At 42.1% G+C, this 27,129-nt stretch overlaps 1 protein-coding gene across 4 annotated transcripts in view; it reads left to right on the top strand.

Moving 5' to 3' along the window:
• Window positions 1-27,129, top strand: part of LOC139479101 (protein sidekick-1-like) — a 101,928-nt gene that overhangs the window by 56,096 nt on the left and 18,703 nt on the right. For 2 of the 4 annotated variants that reach the window (XM_071261866.1, XM_071261864.1), the window contains 17 exons: window positions 914-1,198; window positions 3,395-3,691; window positions 5,300-5,584; window positions 9,178-9,465; window positions 9,622-9,906; window positions 10,238-10,534; window positions 10,804-11,088; window positions 11,219-11,515; window positions 11,698-11,982; window positions 12,535-12,831; window positions 13,622-13,906; window positions 14,774-15,070; window positions 15,464-15,748; window positions 17,789-18,094; window positions 23,258-23,554; window positions 24,454-25,044; window positions 26,124-26,297. In XM_071261866.1, the coding sequence (XP_071117967.1) occupies window positions 914-1,198; window positions 3,395-3,691; window positions 5,300-5,584; window positions 9,178-9,465; window positions 9,622-9,906; window positions 10,238-10,534; window positions 10,804-11,088; window positions 11,219-11,515; window positions 11,698-11,982; window positions 12,535-12,831; window positions 13,622-13,906; window positions 14,774-15,070; window positions 15,464-15,748; window positions 17,789-18,094; window positions 23,258-23,554; window positions 24,454-25,044; window positions 26,124-26,297 (5,136 nt within the window). The remainder of the gene's footprint in view (window positions 1-913; window positions 1,199-3,394; window positions 3,692-5,299; window positions 5,585-9,177; window positions 9,466-9,621; window positions 9,907-10,237; window positions 10,535-10,803; window positions 11,089-11,218; window positions 11,516-11,697; window positions 11,983-12,534; window positions 12,832-13,621; window positions 13,907-14,773; window positions 15,071-15,463; window positions 15,749-17,788; window positions 18,095-23,257; window positions 23,555-24,453; window positions 25,045-26,123; window positions 26,298-27,129) is intronic. The other 2 variants (XM_071261865.1, XM_071261867.1) reach the window with 2 other exon arrangements.

The following is a 27,129-nucleotide window of genomic DNA, read 5'->3' as shown; positions in this document are numbered from 1 at the left end:
TTTTTTGGGGTCGCATATTTGTTTCACAAAAATGCCAAATCTCAAATCGCTAAACATTCTAGACTGGTCCCCTGCGTCAGTAGCGCAGCCTGCTTTTTTGTGGTGAAGCATTTGGGTCTTGAAGATTGTATTTGACCATTTTAATCATTTTAAGATAAGCAGTAAATTCCGTTAAGCATTTACGATAAAAAAAGATGAATTTTACGTTTACAAAAGTGTTTGAAGGGTGTTTTACGTTAAGCATTAAAACCCATCGGGACCCCCCTACATAGCCCAACGTACCTGTCTTGAAGTCACACCTCTGTCCCGTGAGAAGTGAGGCGAGGTGAACTGGGATTTAAAGTCGCTTTCAAGTTAATGTACTTCTATAGCGACGTGCATGCACGTGTGTGTGTGGTTGCTTGTACTAGTCCGGACTGATGCCGATTTATAGTGCTAGCCAATTGAGATACCATGCCGCAGTTTAACATGAATACCCCACTCAGACACAGTATACTGATTCCGAGCCGATCTGTCCTTGTTTTTTTTACCCTTAATGCCGAGCAGGTAGGGTAACAAGGACAATCTGTTAACGTCTTTTGGTATGACGCGGCCGGGGATCGAACCCCGAACCTTCCGCTCTCCGGGCGGACGATCTACGGCTCTACAGAACTATCACCTACGAGGTGATAATATATGGAAAGAATGGGACGGTGTGGTAGTCCAATGGTTGAGGCATACTCACGTTACGCACAAGATCCCTACATGGTATGTTACGTGGAGCCCATTCTTGGTGCCCTCGATCGAGATATTACTTGTATTTTGCTAAAATCGACATAAAACCATTCTCACTTTTCGAAAGAGGTTGTTATTGGCAGAACGGGTATGGATGTTTACAATATAGACATCAGGTTGTTTTTTTATATTTTTGCAGTAAAATCTGACAAACCTTTGCAACTCGCCGTGAAAAGAGTACAGTTCAACCAAGCTGAAGTGTCTTGGAACGCGCCGATCAGCGAACGAGGTATCACGGGCTTTAAGCTCACGCTTGCTGATGTTACGGGCGGGGAGGTGACGTTCTTGGACGCGCCTCCGAATGAACGCTATACACTGACAGGTCTCGAACCCGACAACGGATATACTGTTAGTGTGATGTCACAACTCGGGGATAAGGAAGGGAAGATTTCAGACATGCTGGAGTTTAGGACCTTGCCGTATGGTTAGTATATCACCCTGGTGATGTTGAGGATATTCTACCGATATACGTAAGTATCTGAACGTGTTACACCTGGAATGTCGGGGATGTCATACTGATAAAATTAAACGCAATAAATATAGTTTCTTAAGTTGGTAAGGGACCCAAGTTGCTCAGTGGTCAAGGTCGCCGCGGTGCAGAGTTGTGTCCCTTAGCTTCCAGGATCCTTTCGTTGCTGGTTTGACTCCCAAGGCCGTCGAAAATGTGTGGAGGTGAACTTGAACAACCTGCATCGCTTTGTGATACACAGCTCACGTCCTGATACAGTCGATATATACAACTAAGCGGTGTTCACACACTCATTATTAGCATTTAACAAGTTAAGCATTGATTCCATTTACTCTGGTAAAGCGTAACACAGCGTAGGACCCTCGAAACCAATCTACAAGTATCAATACTCTCAAGACCGGGATCAGTACCACGGAGATTAATATTACAAGTGTATGTTCAACCTAACAGATGTTTTTTTATAGACACCTTTAGCGTTTGTTATGACGTACCTCCAGTACATGTAGTCATGGAAGAAGCACTGGTACTGCCTAAGTCTCTTACAGTATTCCACGCTGAGGCTGGAGTCCATATGGTCAATCATACCTGTGCAGCATTGTACGGTACAGCTTTGAATAATATTAATACAATTGTAATAAAACGTGTCAATTTGTTAAGACTGAATGATGTTTTTACTATTAAAAAACGACTGCTGGAGGATATTGTCAGCATTAACAGAATGGAATTATACCTGTCTTGAAAAGCACTCTCTAGATCGAAGAGTACTATCTGGATTGAAGAGAACTAAATGGATAAGAACACTACGTGGATAATGAGCACTATATGGATTTAAGAGCAATTAATGGATTGAAGAGCACTATCTGGATTGAAGAGCAATACCTGGATTGAAGGGCACTAAATGGATTAAGAGCACAATGTGGATTGAACAGCAATATCTGGATTGAAGGGCACTAAATGGATTAAGAGCACTATGTGGATTAACAGCACTATATGGATTGAAGAACAATAAGTGGATTGAAGAGCACTATGTGGATTTAAAGGCACAATGTGGATTGAAGAGCACTATATGGATAGAAGAGCACTCTAGATAGAAGAGCGCTATCTTGATTGAAGGGCACTAAACGGATTGAAGAGCACTATGTAGATTGAAGAGCAGTATATGGATTTAAGAACGCGATATGAATTGAAGAGCACTATGTGGATTGAAGAGCACTATATGAATTGAAGAGTCAATATGGATTGAAGAGTTGTATTTGGGTTGAAGAGTCAAATGACATCAGAATGTAGATCACACCGCAGTCTTTGGCTTCAGGCAGTATGGCTGCCATTGTGGAAATATGATCATCAATTCTCGCGACATACCTCTATTTGCAATATGTCTGTCATTGGTCACTTTCCCATCGTATCACACGGTCTACAACCTTTGCCAACATCTATCGTGTACGTGTGGTGTCAATAGCCGGTACATATTAATATTGACACATTGCTTTCATAATGCACATTTTCTGACGTTTCTTTCTTGTCTCTTTGTTTCTTGGTAGTTCAATGCTTGAAGACCTCGCTTGAGATTTACAACTGTCTGTCTACAAGCGCAATAATTGCCGAGATGGGAGAGAAAAACAAAAGCAACCTTTGTTACAGGAACCAACACCCTATTGGTGTTTCATAATGGCAGTTCTATGATGACAAGAATGAATTTACCTTCCAGAAACATCCCACAATTAACAATATGGTTTCTAAGAGGAGTTGTATGAATTCCTGTGACTGTTTAGACTCACAGCTTTCTGATTTAGTTGTACTATGTTTATAAGTCAATATCCAACGACAGTTTACGGTGTTACGTTTGTCGCTTCCAAATGTGCCTGTGTCTATATGTCCAGTGTCAAATATGCTATTTGCTATGTGGTATGTCGATGTAGTTGTCATAATTTAAAAGAAAAGGACATGGAGAATGTGTCTGTCTTGTGTCATTGACAAACAGGTTATATTTCTGAGAGTATATTGTCTGCATTTCGTCATGCTCTTTAACAACGTGCCTACCACGAAGAAAGGACATGAAACCAGATATCGATGTGTCACTTATGATTTATTTTGCACGTACTGTATCACATGGCCGTAAGAAACTGAATATTGACGTTCTTACACTTGCAGTCCCTACCTCCCCAGTTGGTGTTGTTGCAACGCCTCTGAACGACACCGCTGTCATGGTGCAGTGGACGCCAACCGTGGATGAAGACACTCGTCGCTACGTCACGAGTTACAACATCGCCTACACCAGACAGGGAAGCAATACAGAGGGTGGACCTGAAGAGAGTCTGTTGGTACCTGAGGACTCCAAAATGGCGACGATCACCTCTCTGGCTGCTGACACAAGCTACAGAGTGCGTGTGCGCGCTGAGACGCAGACGGAAAAGGGGCAGTATAGTCTCCCGAATCTTGTGAAAACATGCAAGTAGATAAACAAGTTTCCTACTCAGTAGCAAAAGCAATGTACATGTGGCTGTCGACTCTCTTCCTCACTACACACCTGTCTATTTGTCCACTGTCTAACAAGAACTGTCTATAACTTTGCATTCATGACCCAATTGTGAATATATCAACTTGGTCTCGTCGCTATATGATTGAAGCGACCTTTAATTTTAACTCAGTCACTCCTTACAACACTCTTATAGTTTTGTCCACTTCATACAACAAATGTCTTTTTGTCCTTTTCATAACAAGTGCCTGTAACCTTTCGTACTTACTACACAACTGTCTTTTTGTACACGTCATAACAAGTGTCTATAACCTCTCTTCCTTACTACAAACATGTTTTTGTGTCCACCTTATAACAAGGGTCTGTAACTTCTCACCTTTACTGCACATGCCTCTCTATTCCTCTTCTCTACTACACACCTTCATCATTACACGATACATGGTTGTAAACCTCAGGCTTCTTCCGAACTACATATGTTTCGTTTACCCTCCACCTGTAACCACCTTCCCAAATGCACACGTGTCTGTAAACCATTTACCTAACGGCACACGTGTCTGTAAACCATCTTCCTTATGGCACACGAGTCCGTAAACCACCTTCCTTAAGACACACGAGTCTTTAAACCACCTTCCTTATGGCACACGTGTCTGTAAACCATCTTCCTTACGGCACACGTGTCTGTAAACCATCTTCCTTATGGCACACGTGTCTGTAAACCACCTTCCTTATGGCACACGTGTCTGTAAACCATCTTCCTTACGGCACACGTGTCTGTAAACCATCTTCCTTATGGCACACGTGTCTGTAAACCATCTTCCTTACGGCACACGTGTCTGTAAACCATCTTCCTTATGGCACACGTGTCTGTAAACCATCTTCCTTACGGCACACGAGTCTGTAAACCATCTTCCTTACAGCACACGTGTCTGTAAACCATCTTCCTTACGGCACAACTGTCTGTAAACCATCTTCCTTATGGCACACGTGTCTGTAAACCATCTTCCTTACGGCACACGTGTCTGTAAACCATCATCCTTACGGCACACGTGTCTGTAAACCACCTTCCTTACGGCACACGTGTCTGTAAACCACCTTCCTTACGGCACACGTGTCTGTACATCTTCCTAACAAACGCATATGTATGTTACCCTCTCCTAAATACACTTGCGCTTGTTAACCCTCTTCCTAAATACTAACGTGTCTTTTAACCATCTTCCTAACTGCAAAAGTGTATGTAAATCCTCTCCCCACCTAGCTCGCGTGTCTGTTACACCTCTTCCTGTCAACACGCATGTTAAAACCTTCTTCCTTACTACACACGTGTATGTTAACCTTCTACACACATCATTGTTGACCTAACTTCATACGTCTTCATATCTTCTTTCTAACCTGGCTCGTGAATGTTAACCCTCTGGCTTAGAAGACACGCACTTGATGATCTTCTCCCAGAAAGGAACTGTATCTCTGGACACACATACTATACTACACGAGTTTGTTAACCTTTATCTACCGAAACCATGTTATGTGTTTGTGAAAGATGATTTGCAACAAATATACCCTTAACCACATATCTGTTACAGATGTGTCTGATAAGCCTCAGTCACTGCGTCTGACAGACATTCAATTCAACGAAGCGCGCGTGTCCTGGTATGCCGCTGTGCAACAACGTAACATCACCGGCTTTAGGCTTGCACTGACCGATGTCATTGACAATGACGAACAAATCCAGCGTATCGGGCCCGTCCAACAGTTTGCCTTCGAGAAGCTCAAACCAGACCGGAAGTACACACTGACTGTGACGTCACTATTTGAAGACAAGCAGGGGAAGGAATCAGACGCCATGGAATTCCAAACTCTTCCTTTCGGTGAGTTGGGGATTGTTATCAACATCTGATTTCTAGGTCTATAGTTACATGGGGCTGTGTGGGGATGTCTTTCATAGTCATCAGGATCCGCTGGTGGATGGTTGGAATCCCCATTTCATGGAGTTCAACATCGTGAGATGTCAGCAGGATTTTAAGTCCGCATCGCCTAGGAGCTGGAAGTTTATTGAAGAATGACACATAACTGAAATGCTAACATTGACGCGATCTTTCAAAGTCTCAACTTGTTAACAACCACTACCCAATAACTTACACGTGCAAATACCAATACATAGTACTGGTACACATTCGTATGTCATGCAACTATATGCATAATCTTGCCCGAATAGCTTTGAAGACTTAAACAAGCACAGACACATATTCATTCACATAATGGGTTTATAAACACAGATAATAACTTTGACATATTCTTACGGTCAGTATCTGTTTTTAGCTTAACGCTATATCTTTGGAGCATACAGCTGAATGCATTGTATTTGAATCCGTGACGTATAAATGTTATGTTCTGGAAGCATGTTCACCGCAAGTAATCAAATATATGAAATGCACCTAAACCATGAATTGTATTAACTCTGAAGCGTTAACTCTGTTTTTCACATACGAGGGGGTATCACAACTTGTTCATCCCAGTGTACATAGAACTGATATATCGTCGTGAGCTGTAGTTATTTTTCAACATTTATCACTTCGACACACTTGCTACTTCTCTTTCGAGGTCGGTTGAATCATTCATGTTTTGTAGAAGGTCAAATCCAGAACACCAACCTTGGTCCTCGTAAATAAATAGGGCACGAACATTTGTCATTATGTATACGTCCATGAAGGCTTGTTGCGACCTATACAAGAAGACGCTCGTCCTTTCTAACTCATGGAGTCTAATGCGCCTATTGTTCAGAACTAGGACTATATGGCTGACTTATTGCCGATGTGACTTTAAATCGTAACTCACTCACTCAGGATTAGGTTGTGGACGGCGGCAATATTTTCTTTCGTGGTGCTGGTGCTGGGTTGACCTAAGACGGGGTCATTTTACAGACTCTCTCTCCCACGCTGAAATTCCTTAACCAAACGTTTACTTGTGGCGTGTGATGAGCCAGCTTCCCATAAAAACACCATGCAGCCGTTTATCAAAATTCGCTGGTGATTGCCTGTCTGTGGTAAGAAATTTATATGACTGCTCTATCCTCATTGTTGTCGATTTCAATGCTTAGAAGAAGGATACCTCAGAGTCGAAATGAGTTATTAACAAGTCAGTAAACAGAACGGCAACGTGGATTTGCCAGACTAAAAGGTCCTGATATCCCCTCGTATCCTGTCTGCACACATAAGTAACATTATATTAATGATGCATGCCTCTTTCTTACAGCATTGACAGCATGTTGTGTTTTGGTAGAACTAGAGGCTTTATCTAATCCTGTGGATCTGTTATGCCTCTTTTGCTTTGTACTGTCTTCTAGCGTGTGAGGTCAATGATATGAGGTCAGAATGTGTAAAGCATTATGAAGAAGGCATGTAATCTGTTTACAGCAACTTACATTTTGATTGATTGACATCATGTATATTTATGTGAACACTTTGTGTCTCCATTGACAATCTCTGACCAGCCTCATCAAAAAGTGAAAGGCATAGTCCATTTTGCATGTATTAAAAAGTGGTTTGTCTAGTCCTAGCACATATGTTCAAAGGCCATGATCTGGGAAGATAATGAAGAGAGTAATTGAAAATGAAAACACTTACTCTCTCCTCCATCAGCATTTGCTTGATTCAGTTACAAAATTATTATTATTACTTTATGTTTTTTTCTTACTTTTATCAAAGTTGAATAACGTAGGTGTTTGTCATTGGTTCTCATACTGGTACCCGCATACTGCTGGGAAATCATTCGTCTGCTGAATCTGAAAACCAATGATGGACCATCATACCAATCACAATACCAAAAGTGTGAACACAATTTTTCAAGTGAGCAGTTTAGTTTGGAGCAAGCAAGTTTTGAATCTTCCTACAGAACCTTTAAATGGATGACGATGCCATTTGTTGTCGCAATACTGAAAATGATATGACAATCGCCCGCACAAGATGTTGGAATGCTTGCTCCTTTTATAAAATGAAGGATATTTGTGTTCATGATGTTTAAGCAGCAGCATCTGTTATTCCCACAGCAGTATGCATTGTCCATCGAGTTGTATATTGGCAGTGTAAATACTACGGTAAGTACTCTTCATGTTTACCCACATGTGTCTTAGGATCTCTGTTACATACATGTATGTCAGTATTGAGATATATCTACAGCTGTACACATTATCAACCCATGGTCACAACAGTACGTTCACATAGATGTCTTTTTGACACAGTAGTGTGACAAAGAATAGGATTATTTTTGCCCATCCTTAAATATTTATCATTTTTGACAATATTCACACCATGATCTTCTTGTTACTTTTTTTCACTGATGGAGCTGGTGCTCCTGCCTTCCTATGTGAACCATCTACATGCCTTTCTGCACACAATATATACCTGGATGGCATACCTGGAACAACGCTGACATGACACGATCAGCATGTGTGTCTCAGAAAGAAGAATCTTTGGTTTGGTTTCACAAGTTTCTGGTTTTCAATCCAATTCTTTCAGCACATATTTTAACACTACAGCCATAAAATATCAACCTATTCCACATCTATGCTGATGACACAACGATATATCTTACTTCCAAACCATTGACTAGAGCCTCAAGATGTGTCTGTCTGTTCCAAAACTGGAGACATCTCAGTGTAAACCACGAAAATTCAGAAGTGACATTTCATTGATCAAAATAATTGAAAACCAAATGGCAACCCTATATTTAAGCCTGTACCTTTTAGTTTTGTCACATGGTTTTGTGCAATAGTTATGTATGTTATGTGTGATTCAAGCCTATAGCTGTCGTGCATATGAAGACCAAATATCACAAGAGGACATTCAGACCTTGGACGTCCTTTACCTCATTGCTTTACTGATGCTTCAATGAGTCTTCATTTAACTGAAGGATGGGAACCGAGTTGACGATCAACAGTTCTGGAGAACATTCCTGCATTTGGCTGTCAGATAATCACCTACGAGCCATGTAGAACAAGAATTAATATTACAGAATAATTTCGATTAGCGCTTGGATGTATGCCCTGTTTTAACAAACCTCTGATAAACATTCATATTTTAACCATGCATAACTAGTCCTCGTCATTACTAAAATGATTACATTTGTGGTCGGGCGACAGTAAACGTTTACAGGCGGTGCCTACCTTTTTCCCCTAAAATATGTGGATATAAATGTTTACATTTTGCTTAGGTTAAAATCCCGCTCATAAGCATGACGGAATGGTAATGTTAATCAAAACTACATTCAGATTATTAGACTTATAGTGATAAATTAGATATCAGTATGCTCCGACATACAACTGCCCAAACTACCTCACCTTCTTTCTGCATGGGCTCCTCTCGAGCTGGACTCTAACAGTACTTTACCAAACAGGAATGGAAACAATAACAAACCATCCTGATCAAACAGCATGAGTCTTTGACTATCAAATATCCCTTGGCAGTTCCTGGTCCCCCGGGTAACATTCGCACAACACCGTTGAATGACACCGCTGTGCTGTTGGAATGGACGCCAACCGTTGATGAAGAAACACGCAGGTACATACGCGGGTACACCATCGTCTACAGTAAACAAGATGGCATGCGTCGAGATGAGGAGAGTCTGCAGGTTTTAGATGTCAACATGGCTGTCATCTCTGCCCTGGCCCCAGACACCAGCTACAGATTGCGCATTCGTGCAGAGACTCTGACGGAGGCGGGAGAGTATACCAAACCAATCTATATGAATACACGTAATTTACACTTTACTATCTATGCCTTAAAATCGCAAAATAACATCCAAGATTAACTGTTCATAGTCATAAATGTGAAGCAATCATTCATTTAAAATAACAAAAGATTAGATTGGAGTACAAACTATAATCTGAACCTTGAATTTATCCCTGCAGTTGTATCTGACAAGCCTGTGTCACTAAGGACCAGTAAAATAGAGTTCAACCAAGTAGGGGTGTTATGGTATGCCCCTATTAATGATAGAGGCATCAGCGGGTTCCAGCTTGTGCTCAGTGATGTTGACGGAGGAGGCATGGCAGAACTGAACACGCCCCCAATCTTGCAGTATACACTGTCAGGCCTTAAACCTGACAGGGAGTACACATTTAGTGTGACATCTCAACTTGGGGACCACAAAGGGAAGACTTCAGACCTGCTTTCCTTCAGGACCCTGCCTTTTGGTTAGTTGTAAATATGGAAAATATTTGTAGAAAACAAGACTTTGTAGTTGACATCTATAAAAACTTGTTGAATGCCCATACATTTTATCAACATCCAAGGATAAATATTGAAGAAACTATATCAGAATATCTATCCAGTTTTGTATTATCTAAGGATATAAGCACAGTCCTGATTCAGTTATCAGAAGTTCATTATGTGTTACTGAATACTTGGAAAGCAAATTGTTCAGTGTCATTGTTATGCAAAACATGATAGTTTCAAAGTGGCATAATGTAGACTTTCGCGCTGGTGGCAATCACTGTATGACTTCCTGGTGACTCTTCTTGGCAGTTCCGGAAGCACCAAGTGATGTCACGATAACATCTCCTAATGAAACCACTCTTGTGGTGAAATGGACGCCAACTGTGAATGATGAAACACGCGGCTACGTTGTGGGTTACAACATCGCCTACAGCAAGGAGGACAGAAGTAGAGGCGATGGAGGTGAAGAAGGCGTGCAGGTTGCAGGGAGTTCCAGCATGGCAGTCATTACATCACTTGATGCTGACACCAGCTACAGAGTACGTGTGCGGGCTGAGACGTTGACGGAAAAGGGGCAATATAGTGAACCACTCGTTTTTCAGACTCGTGAGTTACAGCATATGCTAATATGATTTGTGAATGCTGCTTGTTTTATAACTGCTTAACTCTACAAAAGAATTGTGGAAAAGAAAATATGATTGTTCCTCCGCATCTTACAAATCTGTTTCTAAAATTGTGAGATGCAAATCAATGTTTGAATGCAATAAAAAAGGAATATTGATCAATCTTTTGAGCACATGGGCCATGTAAAACAACGTCTTAAACCCTCCATAAACCGCACATTACTGATGTCAGATCGATGTGGTTGTTTGCAGTCGAAACAGATAAACCATTAGGATTACAAGCATCCCGTATACAGTTCAACCAAGCCAGGTTGTCCTGGTATGCCCCGGTTACACAGAGGAACATTACAAACTTTCACCTTGTGCTCCATAATCTCAAAACAGAAGAGGTAACCAGGAGTGTCATACCACCACGTACAGTGCACATTGTGTCAGGCCTCTTTGCTGACACCCAGTACGAACTTGTCATTACGTCCCAGATGGGTGATCAAGAAGGGAAGTCTTCAGATGTATTTGAGTTCAAAACACTGCCTTTTGGTAAGTCTTTTATAATGATTTCATCACATCACTAACAGATCGTCTTCGAGAACCTTATCTGAATAGAGACGATGTGTTCTTCACCGTCATTATCCCAAAGTTTATATTTGATACACGATACTTTTCACAGTGCCTGATGCCCCTGACAATATTGCATCAAGGCCACTGAATGACACTGCTGTTCTGGTGGAGTGGACACCCACAGTCAACAATGAAACCCGTAGCTACATCCTTCGCTACCGCATTACATACAACAAGTTAGAAAGAAGTCAGAGGGTGACTGATGTGAGAAGTGTGCAAGTGTCAGGGCAGTCCAACACAGCCATCATCAGCTCCCTGGATGCAGACACCAGCTATATACTGCGCGTGCGTGCTGAGACTCTGACTGAGAATGGAGCGCTGAGCCCGTCAATAATTGTGCGCACACGTGAGTCTGTATTAAATTATTGCTGGGTGTGCCACTAAAATTGAAAACATGACAATCTCATATGACATTCAACAAACGAGAGAACATCAAAGTTTCATATCATGTAAATTTTTTTAACCTGCATATATGTTTTATTCAATGGTTTGAAAATGATTGGGTCGATGCAAATGCTTCCATTTCAGTTGAGTCTGACAAACCGCGGGCAGTGAGGACAACAAATATCGAGTTTAACCAAGTTGAGCTGTCGTGGTATGCCCCTACCGAGCAGAGAAATATTGCAGGTTTTGAAGTCCTCCTGACTGATAACTTCACTGGAGAGGTCACAAGTCAAGAGACACTACCGAATTCTCGCTATACTGTCACCAATCTCAAAGCAGACCGGACTTACAAACTGACAGTGACATCACTGCTTGGATCACTTCAAGGAAAGACTTCTGATGTACTGGAATTTGTAACAAAGCCATTTGGTGAGATTAGAGAATATTGGTCAATGTATTTCTCTCCTTTGGAAGCACCTCCTGGCTGACTATGGGAAATAAATTGATAATTGTCGCCACAACTCTGGCATGTTTTGAGATCTATATGTTTGTATTATACATATTATTTGGTTCACTCTTGGCCCTTATAACGTTTTAAATGTTGACATAAATGGTATGGGGTGTGCGTTTTGTTATCATGTCTATGGTGCATGGACATTAATGTGTATGTGTGATATTAATGTGCATGCAATATTTTCACTTTTACTAATACCAACACATGTTGTTATTTCGAGCACAGTTCGCCTTATTGGTACAGGGTATTTAGAGAATTACACTATCAATAGTGTTTATACATGTGACAAACAGTGTGATTTTGAAACATTACAATAGAAGGGATACAGTAGTATCAGTGTTCCTTTATAATATATTGTCGAATCAATAACTGTTGGTTTGTTCACAAACTCTTTCAAACAATGTCGTGCAACTGCCTGTTCAAAGTTCTAAACAAAGTTTTGACTGAATTTGATACTTCTGATACAGTGCCTGCTGTTATCGAGGATGTGACAGTGACGCCACTCAATCAATCCACCCTCCTCGTTCACTGGAAGGTGCCAGACAGCATAGGATCACACGACTACATCACGCTCTACCGTGTAGAGTACAGCCTTCTGGATCGGTTCCAGAGGGTGAAGGAGACATGGAGTCTTGAGGTTGATGAGGGTGAAGACCATGCATACATCACAGGGCTGGAAGGGGACACAGAGTACAAGATACGGATGAGGTCAGAGACAGAGACCCAACAGGGCAAATACACAAGAGGAAAGCGCACACAAACATGTGAGTAGATAAACAGCTTATGGACAGAGCATCTTCAAAAATTGTTACTTTCATGAACTCCAATATGGTGGTCGTGGTGTAATCTGTAAGTAGTGGCTAGCACAGAGACTATTGTTGGCGTCAAGGTTGTGTAAGCATTACAGAAGTTTTTGTGGTTAGCATCAAGACAAAGACTGGCATCAAAGGTTGTGTTTTCTAACTGGCTAGCTGTGAATAGTAAGGACATGGATAATAACCAACGAGATGCAATGAATTTACGGGTTATCTGTCTCGTACAAAAGATCAGGTCTTACACTATTGTGATTCACGAGGCATTCATACGAAAAGATTCTGAGAGTAGGGTAGGGTATTTTGTATTTTACTCATTGTCGTTTTAGAAAGAAACTAAAGTAACAAGAATGTATGACACGTTAAGCCTGCCAAGAAACTTCAGTAAAGTTAGTCTTTGTTTCAGACGACCTGATGTGTGACGTCTTATCTAATTGTTCTCAACAATGAAGCCACTGACCAATGAGCTTAGGCATTTTCTAAAATGCACATTTGCAAATATTGGAGAATTATAACGCTCGACCTTTCCCCTTTTTGGGGGGAAATATACATCATAATTAATGTACATTTGGAATTTTTTATGTGTGTAGGTTGGATGGTTAGGCTTGATACCCTTTATGGCTATTCTATTCATAATTTGCTCATGCGCATCTACGGATCATAACACTGCAATATCGTTAAAAGCTGTGCAAAGTATGCAAATTTAACGTTGATGCATCATGTTGATAACGTCTATGTGCAGTGATGTCTGAGAAACCACGGCGTCTGAAAGTAACAGAGGTACTATTCAGCTCCATCAGCATATCGTGGAAGGCGCCTATAAAACAACGGAACATCACCAGCTTCAAAGTGATTACTTTCGACACCATCGAAGGGACGGAACAGACCAGGCAGATACCACCAAAACTCAACTTTAGAATCGATAACCTGCTGCCAGACAGAGCATATGGGATCAGGGTGTCAGCTCTCATTGGTGAACACGAGGGAAAGTCGTCCAAAACAATTGAGGTCAAAACCAATCCTTACAGTGAGTTTTGTTGTTGTTGTTGTTGTTGTTGTTGTTTAACGCCGCACTCAGCAGTACTCCAGGTTTATGACTGCGTCTGTAAATAATCGAGTCTGGACCAGACAATCCAGCGATTGCCATCATGAGCATGAGCATCGATCAACGGGTTGCTAACGACCTATTCCAGCCTCGATCACAGGTCCCTTACAGTGAGTAATTGTCAAGACAAAAGTAGCAAACTCTACAGGTATGGACAGGTCATCTATTGGATCAAAGCAACGCATTAGTGTTTATTGTGGTCTGAAATATACAGAATGTGGGCCCCAATGATTCGTTTGTAATTTAGAATAATTCAGACATAATCAGATTATCCACAGGAACAGATTCCATTTGACATTAAGGGAAAATATAGCTGTAAAAATTATATGAATGGACCACTGAAAATCAGTGATGGCACCAGCCGTTTGCGAAAATTGTGAGCACATGATAGTCTGCCTTGTGCTTGGCAGTAAGGGGATAAAAGAAGCACTAGTCGTCACCCGAGTCAGTATACTGTGTCTGAAGGGTCATCCATGTTAAGCTGTGGCATGGTTTCTCATTGGGCTAGCACTATAAAATAGTCATTCGTGGGCTAGCATCATTAGCCCGCATTTGTCCGACCTAGTACAAGCACCCCACCCCCTCCTAAATACATATACATCGATATTATAAGATAAATTATTTTGACCTCCACGTTAAACTTATTTTGACCTCACCACACATCACAGTCAAACTTTGCACTTACTATTCCGTTAGATGCATGCACAACTGTCCAGTGAGGATGATGTGGAAACTGTGGATCTGATGCAAGTAGATCCTATTCATTACGTATAAACGCATTTGTTCCAGTTCCAAGGGCTCCTACTGAGGTAAAGGCCCACCCAGTAAACGCTACTGCTGTGTACGTAGAGTGGAAGGCACCAGATGATCTGTTTGCAAGGCAGTACGTCATCGGCTTTAATATCCAGTATGACCGGTCGCGATCCCGACTTCCGGTTGAGAAGTGGAGTCTACTGGAGCATTATGGGGGCAAGCAGAACTCGCTGATTACCTCCCTTGAACCCGACACGGAGTACAATCTGATGGTGAGCGTGAACACCAAGACAGAGAAGGGCGAGCTCAGTCGACAGATATCAGTCAAAACCAGTGAGTTCATCATTCTCATTCAAAGATAGCGTGGTGCAATTACACACAATCAATTAGCAATAAACAGTATCGGTGATTTTAGCGACGAAAGTGTTGGATACATTATACAGTATTTTAGATTTCACAAATTAATTTTTTTTTTAGTGAGAACCAAAATAGTCTTCGTATTTTCATCACATAACACTTGAATTGATTATTATTTGTGTCACAATCACATAACCAGAACTTAATTTGGTCACTCGACCATTTTAATCACAAGCATAGACTGTTGTTTCACAATCCCCTTTGTATTATCAGCCAAAAGGACTCAAGACAAAAGTAGTCAGGGTTCTACATCCTTTACTCTTAAAACCACGATCGTGTATACCAAATACTTATGTTTCTCCATTAAAGTGGTATCAGCTGAGCCTATGGATCTGAAGACAACACGGGTGTCGTTTGACGAGTTTGTCTTGACGTGGGACGCCCCTGTGGAAGAGAGAAACATCACTGGGTTCGCTGTCTACCTTACAGACAGGACGAACAACAGCCGCGTCCGGGAGGAGATTCCTGCAGTCCTCACCCACACATTCCAGGGTCTCACCCCCAGCACAGTCTACCTGGCTGATGTCGCCTCCATCCTCCATAGTGGGGAGGGGATATTGTCACAACAGATTCCAGTTGAGACAGCGCCTTTCAGTGAGTACAAACTGTACAAGAGGATTTAAAAAAAAATCACTTATACATGATTCTTTGAATAGTAACTGTCAATGAAATGTGATACATTCTTTTATCATGTGTTAGATCGGTTTCTGGGCAGGAAACAATGAAAGGGCATCCATAGAATGAAAGATAAGGTAGGGACTACTTTCAATGTTTACAAACAAACATGGCGTCGTCCTTGTCTATCTCCGATCGGGTCAGTCTTTTGGACATAATACTGGTTATATTGTTATCATAATCAAACTACTAGTCTGTCGTAAATCAGTGTCCTTCTCAGGCCTTATATACGTATAGACAAGCGAAACAAATACGCGAGACTGCTAGTGGGATCAGTTTCCATATTTTAACTTGTACACTTCTTCAAAATTAAAAATATTTGCGTTTGGCCGAAATTATGCTTGTTTCATTTTGACGCGATGACATCTGACTGAGTGTCCACAACGTTATCATAGACTAGAGTAGCTTCCCTTTGACAAAGGGCAATTACTCTAGCCGGCGGACCGATGGATTGCCGCGAAAGGTGATCATTGACATTGAAAATGCAAGTGTTTTTTTTGCCTATATGATAGTTATGCCACTGTCTATAAAACAAGTCTCAATTAAAATTATATTGACTGTTGTCACAGATCGACTGACTACTAACCACTGACCTTGTGACATGATACATTAATGCGCACATTCCATGAAAACTTGAAATGATTTGGTATCATTTGTAAGGTTTGAGAAATACTTTTTTGATAATAGAGTGTAAGAACCCAATTATATGAAAAAGAGATTTTCACGCTTGTGTGTTTTTGAAGGGTCAATATCCTGTATTACGAATAATCGTTGTATATAGCGAGCCTTTGCGTGATGAAGGCTCAAAACAGTATCCGTTGGGTACTATACATGTATCTATAACTATGCAAATATAGAGGGTCAGGTCGGTACTACTTTCAGTGTTTACAAATATAGCTCTGCCCTTGGCTATCGGCAATCGAGTGAGCATTATCCATACGGGATCTGGACAAATTGCTGGGACAATGACGTATCTGAGATATTTTACATGTGACGTAACTCTGGAGATATATTTTCGAAACATTTTAGGAGGACTAGATTACATTTCATATCTGTTCTTGAAGATCTCTACGGCTTTGGGTCTTCTCCCGAATTTTGATTGGTTGGTTGGTTGGTTTGTTGTTTAACGCCACACTCAGCAATATTTCAGCTATATGACGGCGGTCTGTAAATAATCGAGTCTGGACCAGACAATCCAGTGATTAAAATCATGAGCATCAATCCACGCAATTGGGATTGATGACATGCATCAACCAAGTCAGCGAGCCTGACCGCCCGATCCCGTTAGTCGCCTTTTACGACAGGCATAGTCACCTTTTACAGCAAGCATTGGTTGCTGAAGACCTATTCTACCCCGGAATCTTCACGGGTCTCCCGAATTTTGAAATTTTACCTTGGTTTAGTTTGTCGCGGTGTTGGACATGTAACTATTTTGTAACGTTATGAGAGGCCTGGCAGACTCTTAACAAACGTGACGTCCCGTAGGCAAGAGTGACTTCACCTTGCTTGTTTGGTTGTTGTTAAACGCCGCACTTTGCAATACTCCAGCTATATGATGGCCGTCTGTAAATAATCGAGTCTGAACCAGACAATCCAGTGATTGACATCATGGGCACCAATCCACGCAATTAGGGTACCATAACATGCATCAACCAAGTCAGTGAGCCTGACCACCGATCCCGTTAGTCGCCTCTTATGACAAGCACAATCGTCTTTTAAGGTAAGCGTTGGTTGCTGGAGATCTGTTCTACCCTGGATCTTCACGGGTCAACTTCACTTTGATAAAGGGTAATTCAATTTGAAACCTAACGCCCTGCGGGAGGTTTCAAATGTTAAATTCAGCGCCTTTATCTAAGTAAGTTCGTTTTACCTCTCTATCGATATTGCATGAACTTAATTACATACCATGTGAAGAATTTTAATTAGAAAATGGGATATTATTCACATTGATTCTTGCAGTCCCCGATGCTCCGACCGAAGTCCAGGCCAGGTCTTATAACTTTTCCACCATAGCCTTCATGTGGCAGCTCCCAGAGGACCCCGCCTCCCGTGTCTACATTAAGGGGTCTCAAATCCTGTATACCAAGCTGAGCCGGGACGGGAGCCCCCCTGTTACTAGGCAACACCAGGTGCTCGGTCAGAGCAGGGAGAACCTTCTGACGTCACTCGAGGAGGACTCAACTTACAGAGTACAGATCCGGGGCTTCTCCGACACTGCCGAGGGGAAGTTGAGTCGGGCCATCACAATTTCCACCCCTCCTCAAGGTAGGTTTGTCAACACAATATTCACCATTCTGTTAGGTAATTGTGTCATCACAATATCTACACCTCCGAAAGGTCCATGTGTCCTTAAAATATCAACCCCTCTAACAGGTAACTGTGTGTTCACAATCCGCCAGTCTCACAGGTGCCACGGAACTGTGTTATCACAATATGCACCCCACTGACAGGTGACTGTGTCATCACAATATCCACCCCACTGACAGGTGACTGTGTCATAACAATATGCACCCCACTGACAGGTGACTGTGTCATCACAATATCCACCCCACTGACAGGTGACTGTGTCATCACAATATCCACCCCACTGACAGGTGACTGTGTCATCACAATATCCACCCCACTGACAGGTGACTGTGTCATCACAATATCCACCCCACTGACAGGTGACTGTGTCATCACAATATCCACCCCACTGACAGGTGACTTTGTCATCACAATATCCACCCCACTGACAGGTGACTGTGTTATCAGAATATCCACCCCACTGACAGGTGACTGTGTCATCACAATATCCACCCCACTGACAGGTGACTTTGTCATCACAATATCCACCCCACTGACAGGTGACTGTGTTATCAGAATATCCACCCCACTGACAGGTGACTGTGTCATCACAATATCCACCCCACTGACAGGTGACTGTGTTATAAGAATATCCACCCCACTGACAGGTGACTGTGTCATCAGAATATCCACCCCACTGACAGGTGACTGTGTCATCACAATATCCACCCCACTGACAGGTGACTGTGTCATCACAATATCCACCCCACTGACAGGTGACTGTGTCATCACAATATCCACCCCACTGACAGGTGACTGTGTCATCACAATATCCACCCCACTGACAGGTGACTGTGTCATCACAATATCCACCCCACTGACAGGTGACTGTGTCATCACAATATCCACCCCACTGACAGGTGACTGTGTTATCAGAATATCCACCCCACTGACAGGTGACTGTGTCATCACAATATCCACCCCACTGACAGGTGACTTTGTCATCACAATATCCACCCCACTGACAGGTGACTGTGTTATCAGAATATCCACCCCACTGACAGGTGACTGTGTCATCACAATATCCACCCCACTGACAGGTGACTGTGTTATAAGAATATCCACCCCACTGACAGGTGACTGTGTCATCAGAATATCCACCCCACTGACAGGTGACTGTGTCATCACAATATCCACCCCACTGACAGGTGACTGTGTCATCACAATATCCACCCCACTGACAGGTGACTGTGTCATCACAATATCCACCCCACTGACAGGTGACTGTGTCATCACAATATCCACCCCACTGACAGGTGACTGTGTCATCACAATATCCACCCCACTGACAGGTGACTGTGTCATCACAATATCCACCCCACTGACAGGTGACTGTGTTATCAGAATATCCACCCCACTGACAGGTGACTGTGTCATCACAATATCCACCCCACTGACAGGTGACTTTGTCATCACAATATCCACCCCACTGACAGGTGACTGTGTTATCAGAATATCCACCCCACTGACAGGTGACTGTGTCATCACAATATCCACCCCACTGACAGGTGACTGTGTCATTACAATAAGCACCCTTCTGTCAGATGTCATCACAATATCCACCCCTCTGACAAGTGTCATCACAATATTCACCCCTCTGTCAGGTGTCATCACAATATCCACCCCTCTGACAGGTGTCATCTCAATATCCACCCCTCTAATAGGTGTCATCACAATATCCACCCCTCTGACAGGTGTCATCACAATATCCACCCCTCTGACAGGTGTCATCACAATATCCACCCCTCTGTCAGGTGTCATCACAATATCCACCCCTCTGACCTTTATCGTGTTGCTATACTTAATATCACAATGCACGAAGGTTAGGTTTTCTATGGACTATAACTGGTAGAAAGTCAGTAGAAGTCACTATATAATAAACGCAGCCAAAACCTCCATCCCCTTAAAAACATCTAAGACAGGCAAACCGACGGTACCATGGTGGAATGAGGAAATAGAACAGACTAGACGAAAACGTAAATCAGCCTTCAATAAAGCAAAACGCGACTACAAATATTTAAACATAGCCCACGAAATAAACCACCAGGTTCAAAAACTAGTCCAAATAGCCAAAAGTAGAGACTGGAAAAAATTCTGCCAAGGTATAAATAACCGTACAGATGCCAGAACGGTCTGGCGCAAAGTCCACGCCATTAGAGGCTTAAAACGACATAAAAAAACCCCTAACATTACCAACTCAACCAACCCCGCCCAAAAAGCAAATAATCTCGCCAACCACTTTTCGGCCGTTAGCAGTAACAGCAACTTCAGCCAAAAAATCCAAGATAAACTTAAAACAGAAAACAAACCCACAAAAGAACCAAACAATAACAACCTAGAAATAAATCAACCCTACACAATGGAGGAGCTCCTCTACGTAATCCAAAACAGGAAAAAGGGCACAGCCCCAGGATTAGACCTAACCTCTTACCAAATAATTAAAATACTCCCCCTAAAAGTACTCCAGGCACTACTCAAACTATACAATCTCATCTACCTAAACGGACAGGTTCCTACTCCCTGGAAACAGGCCCTAGTCATACCAATCTCTAAACCTAATAAACCAGCTAATCAAGTTAACTCATATAGACCAATATCCCTAACTTCAAACTTATGTAAAGTAATGGAATCAATGGCTAAAAATAGATTACAACATTACTTAACCCAAAATAACATCATAAACCAAGATCAAAGCGGTTTCACTCCTGGCCGCTCAACCCTAGATAACCTCGCCCGACTAGAACAAGATATTAAGACAGGACAACTAAATAAACAATATACCACAGGCATCTTCTTAGACTTCTCTAAAGCTTTCGACATGGTATGGCACGATGGGCTAATACAAAAACTTAAAAAAATAGGACTCAAAGGTCAGATAATAAACTACATCCAGGACTTCTTAAACAATCGTAAAATAACCGTGGGTATAGACCAAACTCTATCGGACCAATGTCCCCTAGAAAATGGCACTCCACAGGGCAGTATCCTCAGCCCCACCCTCTTCAATATAATGATAAACGATCTATTCGAGGGTCTATCCCCTAAAGTAAACACATCAAAATTCGCGGATGATAGAGCCATCTGGATCCGCACTAAAAGCATGAAAATGGCCAAAAATCTACTCCAAAAATCTCTTAATAAAATACAACAATGGGCTGACAAATGGGGCTTCTCCCTTAACTCAGAAAAAACAACAGGAATAGTATTCAAACATAAAAACATGAAACCCGCCTCCCCAATCCTCCAGCTAAACAATCAAACAATCAAATTTCAAAAACAAACCAAATTCTTAGGTCTTATTTTCGATGAACATCTCACCTGGGATGCTCACATCCAAAACCTAACAACTAAATGCAGTAAAGACCTAAACACCCTAAGATGCCTAACTGGCTCTAACTGGGGAGCCTCCAAAGATACTCTCCTCTCTCTCTACATATCCCTAATTAGATCAAAACTAGACTACGGCTGCGCCATATACAACACCCTAAACAACTCTCTATCTAAAAAACTTGACTCAATACAATATCAGGTTCTCAAACTCATTACACGCACCCTACATGGCACCTCCTACACCTCACTTCAGGCCTTAACAGGAGAAATGCCACTAAGTCTACGCAGGGAACAGCTAAGCTTAAATTTCTGGGCCGCGTCCCAATCAAACCCTCTCATCCAAAACTTAATAAACCAAAACATCAGCCCTAAAAACCAAGCTCTAGCTCGTAAACACCCCTTACTTACCCCAATATCCCAAAGAATAACAAACTACCTAAATGAACACCAAATTAAAAATCTTAAACAAAACTGCAAACAATCAAATATCTTCACCCCTAAACTTAAAATACCCAAAATAGACACAACACTAGCTAGCAAAATAAATAAACAAACCGACCCAAACATAGCTAAAACTACCACACTAGCATACATACACAAGAATTGGCCAAATTGGTGTCACATTTACACGGACGGATCCTCAGATCCGACCTCCAAACACACGGGTTTCGGAGTCCATACCACACAACCAACTAAAACCACACAATCCTTCCGACTCCCAAATAACCAATCAATATTCACGGCATGGCCTCAGCCCTCCACAATCAAGAATCCAAAAACCACCAAAAAATCCTAATACTTACTGACTCCCGAAGTGGACTACAAGCCCTCCAAAACAAAAATACCAAAAACCGACCTAAATTAATAAATCAAATACTTAAAAGCTCCAACGACCTAACAAAAGCAGGCAAACAAATAACCTTCTTGTGGATACCCGCCCACGTAGGAATATACGGTAATGAAAACGCCGATAAAGCAGCTAAACTATCCCTCAAAATCCCAGAAATAAGCTTAAACTTACCCATCTCAAAATCAGAAATTAAAAGTGTAAACAAACAAAAAATCACAAAAAAATGGCACAACCTATATCTAAACTCAAATAGCCAAATCAAAAGTGTGCTCAGCAAACCACTAACCAAACCAAAAATTCTCCATCCATCAAAAGAAATCGACAGAGTAATCACTAAACTCCAAACAGGACACACCAACCTAAATAACCACCTAAAAAAAATTAAAAAACACACTACAGGTAACTGCCCACACTGCAAACAACCAGAAACCCCAGAACACGCACTCATCCACTGCACACACTACCTAACACATCGAACCGCATTACAAACCACCCTCAATCTAAACAAGGCTCTCACTCTAGAAGCAAAAATAAACCCACAAAATAAACTAGAAAACTTCAAGGCCTTAGGCGTATTCTTAATAAAAACGGAACTAATAAAACGCATCTAAAACCATAATAAACTACCAAATCAAAATCACATAAACAAACAATCATCCACCATACCCAGCTCCCTAAGTTCTCCTGCCCAACCCCATCGGCATCTATTCCAAATCTCAAAATTCTCAAATTCTATATAAGCAACCCCTAAAGCCCCCTCTTGGGTTGCACAGACCACCCTCGCCCCTTTCGGAAACACATTAAATGGCCTGGCCGGGCCCGTGTGCGAAATACGCATCAGTCGGAAAGCGCACGTTAAATCTCCAAAGTAAGTAAGTAAGTAAGAAGTCACTCTGTTACAGTTCCCGACTGGGCTCCAGAGCTGTTGACCGCGAGTGTCGAGTACGACGCGTCAGTCAGGTTGGAGTGGTATGTCCACTCACCAAAGGCTGGCTTGGACCACACCCTTAAGTACGAGGTGCAGTACTTCCGCCAGCCCGACCCCTACAGCGACATGTACGTCAGGGACCTGGACTCGGGGCCGACGATAATCGACAACCTGGAGACCCATTCCACGTACTCCTTCCGGCTGCGAGCGTACAACCCGTCTGGCTTCGGACCCTGGAGTAGCAGTCTTGAGGCTACCCTGGATGGGCCAGGTAGAGTCTTAGCGGGGACATGGCACATGTTGTTTGTTTGTTTGTTGTTTAACGCCGCACTCAGCAATATTCCAGCTATATGACGGCGGTCTGTAAATAATCGAGTCTGGACCAGACCATCCAGTGATTTACATCATGAACATCGATCAACGCAATTGGGAAACGATGACATACATCAACCAAGTCAGCGAGCCTGACCACCCGATCCCATTAGTCGCCTTTTACGACAAGTATAGTCGCCTTTTACGGCAAGTATGGGTTGCTGAAGACCTATTCTACCCCGGATCCTCACGGGTGCATGGCACATGTGACTCATTGAAAATCTAGGCCTTTGTTGCGCGGCCGGTTTAAATAGAGCATATGAGCGGTTCCAGTACCGTTAGTTTATCTCCATATCAACGTAAAATCATTTAATTTGCTTGTAAGATTTTACGAGAACTTCTAGCATTTACATATCACAGAAAGTAAAACAAACGTTAAATTTTTGGTATAAACTTTATGATCAGTTTGTTTGTTGTTTAATGCAATATTCCAGCTATATGTGGCGGTCTGTAAACAATCCAGTTTGGACCTGACAATCCAGTGATTGATATGATGAGCATCGATCTACACAGTTGGGATACGATGACATGCATCAACCAAGTCAGCGAGCCTGACCACCCGATCCCGTTAGTCGCCACTTACGACTAGCATAGTTTCCTTTCACGACTAGCATTGGTTGCTGAAGTGCAATTTTACCCGGGATCTTCACTAAACGGGTGCTATACTTTATCTGTGTTTACAGCTTCAAGATTGTAATCCGTAAACATTAGTTATTGTTTTAACTAGTTTCTTACTAATGCACTCCACAAATGTCAGTAAATTGAATTAACAGAAAATTTCGGATTGGTTTATTCCAGATCTGGGTGTCATCGAAATCATGCATATCAACAGGACCGGGCCGTATTCCTCCAAAGTTCGCTGGGTCCAGAGAGGCAAGACTGACTACGACGTCAAGGGGTACCGCGTGTACTACACCCCCATCGACTACAAGTTCCAGCCTGTTCCGGGGCAACGATTCGTTGATTCAGTTGGAACTCGAAACCGAGTCGACATCATCCGTAGTCTGCGTCCAGAGCAATACTATCACGTACAAGTTGCCGCTTTTGCCGACGAGGGAATTGGAAGACGTACAGACGTTGTCTTTCTCCCTGACATGGACTATCCGCGGATCCTGATTGGACCACGCAACACGAAAATTGCTGCCAAGCTGGCTGTGACTTTTTCTTGCAAGGTCGTTGGAGAGCCGGGGTTCACTGTTTTCTGGAAAAAGGGTTTGAAACGGATTACCAAGCGGCTTTCAAGATTTGAATATAAGATTGATAACGGTACCTCAATATTGAGGATCAAATCGGCTCGGCCACGAGACACCGGCGTTTATGAGTGTGTACTTAATGTAAACAATACATTATACAGCAAGAGTGCAAAACTGGAGGTATACGATCAGGCGGGTGAGTTTCTGGCACATGTTATTATGTCTGACACGTGTTATTATGTCTGACACGTGTTTATGTCTGACACACGTGGTTTATGTCTGACACGTGTTATTATGTCTGACACGTGTTAATGTCTGTCTGATACATGTGTTTATGTCTGACACGTGTTATTATGTCTAACACGTGTTTTTGTCTGATACATGTGATTATATCTGACACGTGTGTTTATGTTTGACACGTATGTTTATGTCTAATGTGTGTGTTTATGTCTGATTAGTGTGTTTATGTCTGATATCTGTGTATTCGTCTGACACGTATGTTTATGTCTAATGTGTGTGTTTATGTCTGATTAGTGTGTTTTTGTCTGATATCTGTGTATTCGTTTGACACGTGTGTATGTCTTGGGGAGATTTCAGATACTATTTTATAACAATAATATTTTATGAGGTAAACCTTAGGACAAAATATCTTTTCCAGTTCTATTCTGATCTTTGCTCGTTGGCATTATTTTATTCATTCCACCCCCAAACCTAACACCTGCGCGTCCATCTCAAACCCAGATATTACTGTATAGGGTATTTCTAATGAGGGTATATATCACTGTCTCGCACAGGGGTATCAGCTGTCTATGAAAATTGGGCCTCAAATCGAAATTGAAAAACAATGTGTTTGTTTGTTGTTTAACGCTGTTCTCGGCAATATTCCAGCTATATGAAGGGCGGTCGGATAGCCTAGTGGTTAAAGCGTTCGCTCGCCACGCCGAAGACCCGGGTTCGATTCCCGACTATACAATGTGTGAAGCCCATTTCTGGTGTCCCCCGCCGTGATATTGCTGGAATATTGCTAAAAGCGGCGTAAAACCATACTCACTCACTCACTCACTCCAGCTATATGATGCGGTCTGTAAATAATCGAGTTTGGATGAGACAATCCAATGAGTGACATCACGAGTATAGATCTACGCAATTAAATGATATAAAGAAGTTACAGACTGTTAGTCATTCGGTAAAATATGAAGTTATAAGTATTGTCACTTGTGTGATATGCAACACTGGTTCATCTCGACTGAAGGACACGTTTTCCATTTTTTGCAGCCATCCCTTCCGGGTACCCGTCCTTCACCCGTAACCCGACACTGACGTCAGTAGAGACCGGCTCCAATACCTCCTTCATCTGCGAGGCGTCAGGAAATCCCATTCCCATCATCAAATGGCACAAAAACAACATCCCGCTTCAGGAGACCAACAAATTTGTCATCACACAGATCGGTAAGACGCGAGTAGAGCAATGCAGTTAACTAACATAACCATAACTAACACATAACCCAACTTGCATTCTGTTGTCAACCATAGCTCAACATGCATTATTTAGGAGATAAACATCCTGTGTTTTCAATGTAGAGCTACGTGACCTATATATTTAACCGAGCTAAATTGAATTTGGAACCGGAACCAGCTTTGCAAAGCTTTCGTTCAAAACCCCACGTCACCATTATGACGCCATAACGCTCATTGTGACGCACAAAATATGACGTCACAGTCGTATATCGAAAAGCGCAAAATTTCAAGCTCTTCATCGTGACAATACAGTGTGAAATAAACTATTAAATATTTTCATATATTTGCATAATCCTTAAACGCTAAAACAAACATGAAAATAATCTCGTGTCACAGCAGAGCATCAACGTTCATATTGAGCAATTGGGTAACTCTTTGACGAGAAAAATATTCAGGTAAACATATATCCTGGTTCAGGGCTCTCTACATTTGCTAAAATTCCCGTTTTTATAATGTGCAAGCGATTTATTCAATACATGTACCAGTTGAGGACCCTAAGGAATTATGAAGAACCATCTACCATGCTTTGTATATATCAGCTCGCGGCAGAGCATGATGCACGTGCAACAGCGGCAGAGAACATGTTGCTCGTGCATCACGCAAGGGCGACTCACACAATATGAATACAGTCAACAAAGAGTTCTTGTTCAGAGAAAGTTTGGTCAAAGAGTAATGGCCTCGGCTCTTCCGGAAACCTACAACAAGACTGTCAAAATTTGGGGGATGCATTTGGTGCCATTAAGTGCGAAACACATACACAAAT

Source organism: Haliotis cracherodii, unplaced genomic scaffold (genome assembly GCF_022045235.1).
Source record: "Haliotis cracherodii isolate W230 unplaced genomic scaffold, xgHalCrac1.p SCAF_4, whole genome shotgun sequence".
In the NCBI taxonomy this organism is placed as follows: domain Eukaryota; kingdom Metazoa; phylum Mollusca; class Gastropoda; order Lepetellida; family Haliotidae; genus Haliotis; species Haliotis cracherodii.
This window is presented reverse-complemented; position numbering and strand designations above follow the sequence as displayed.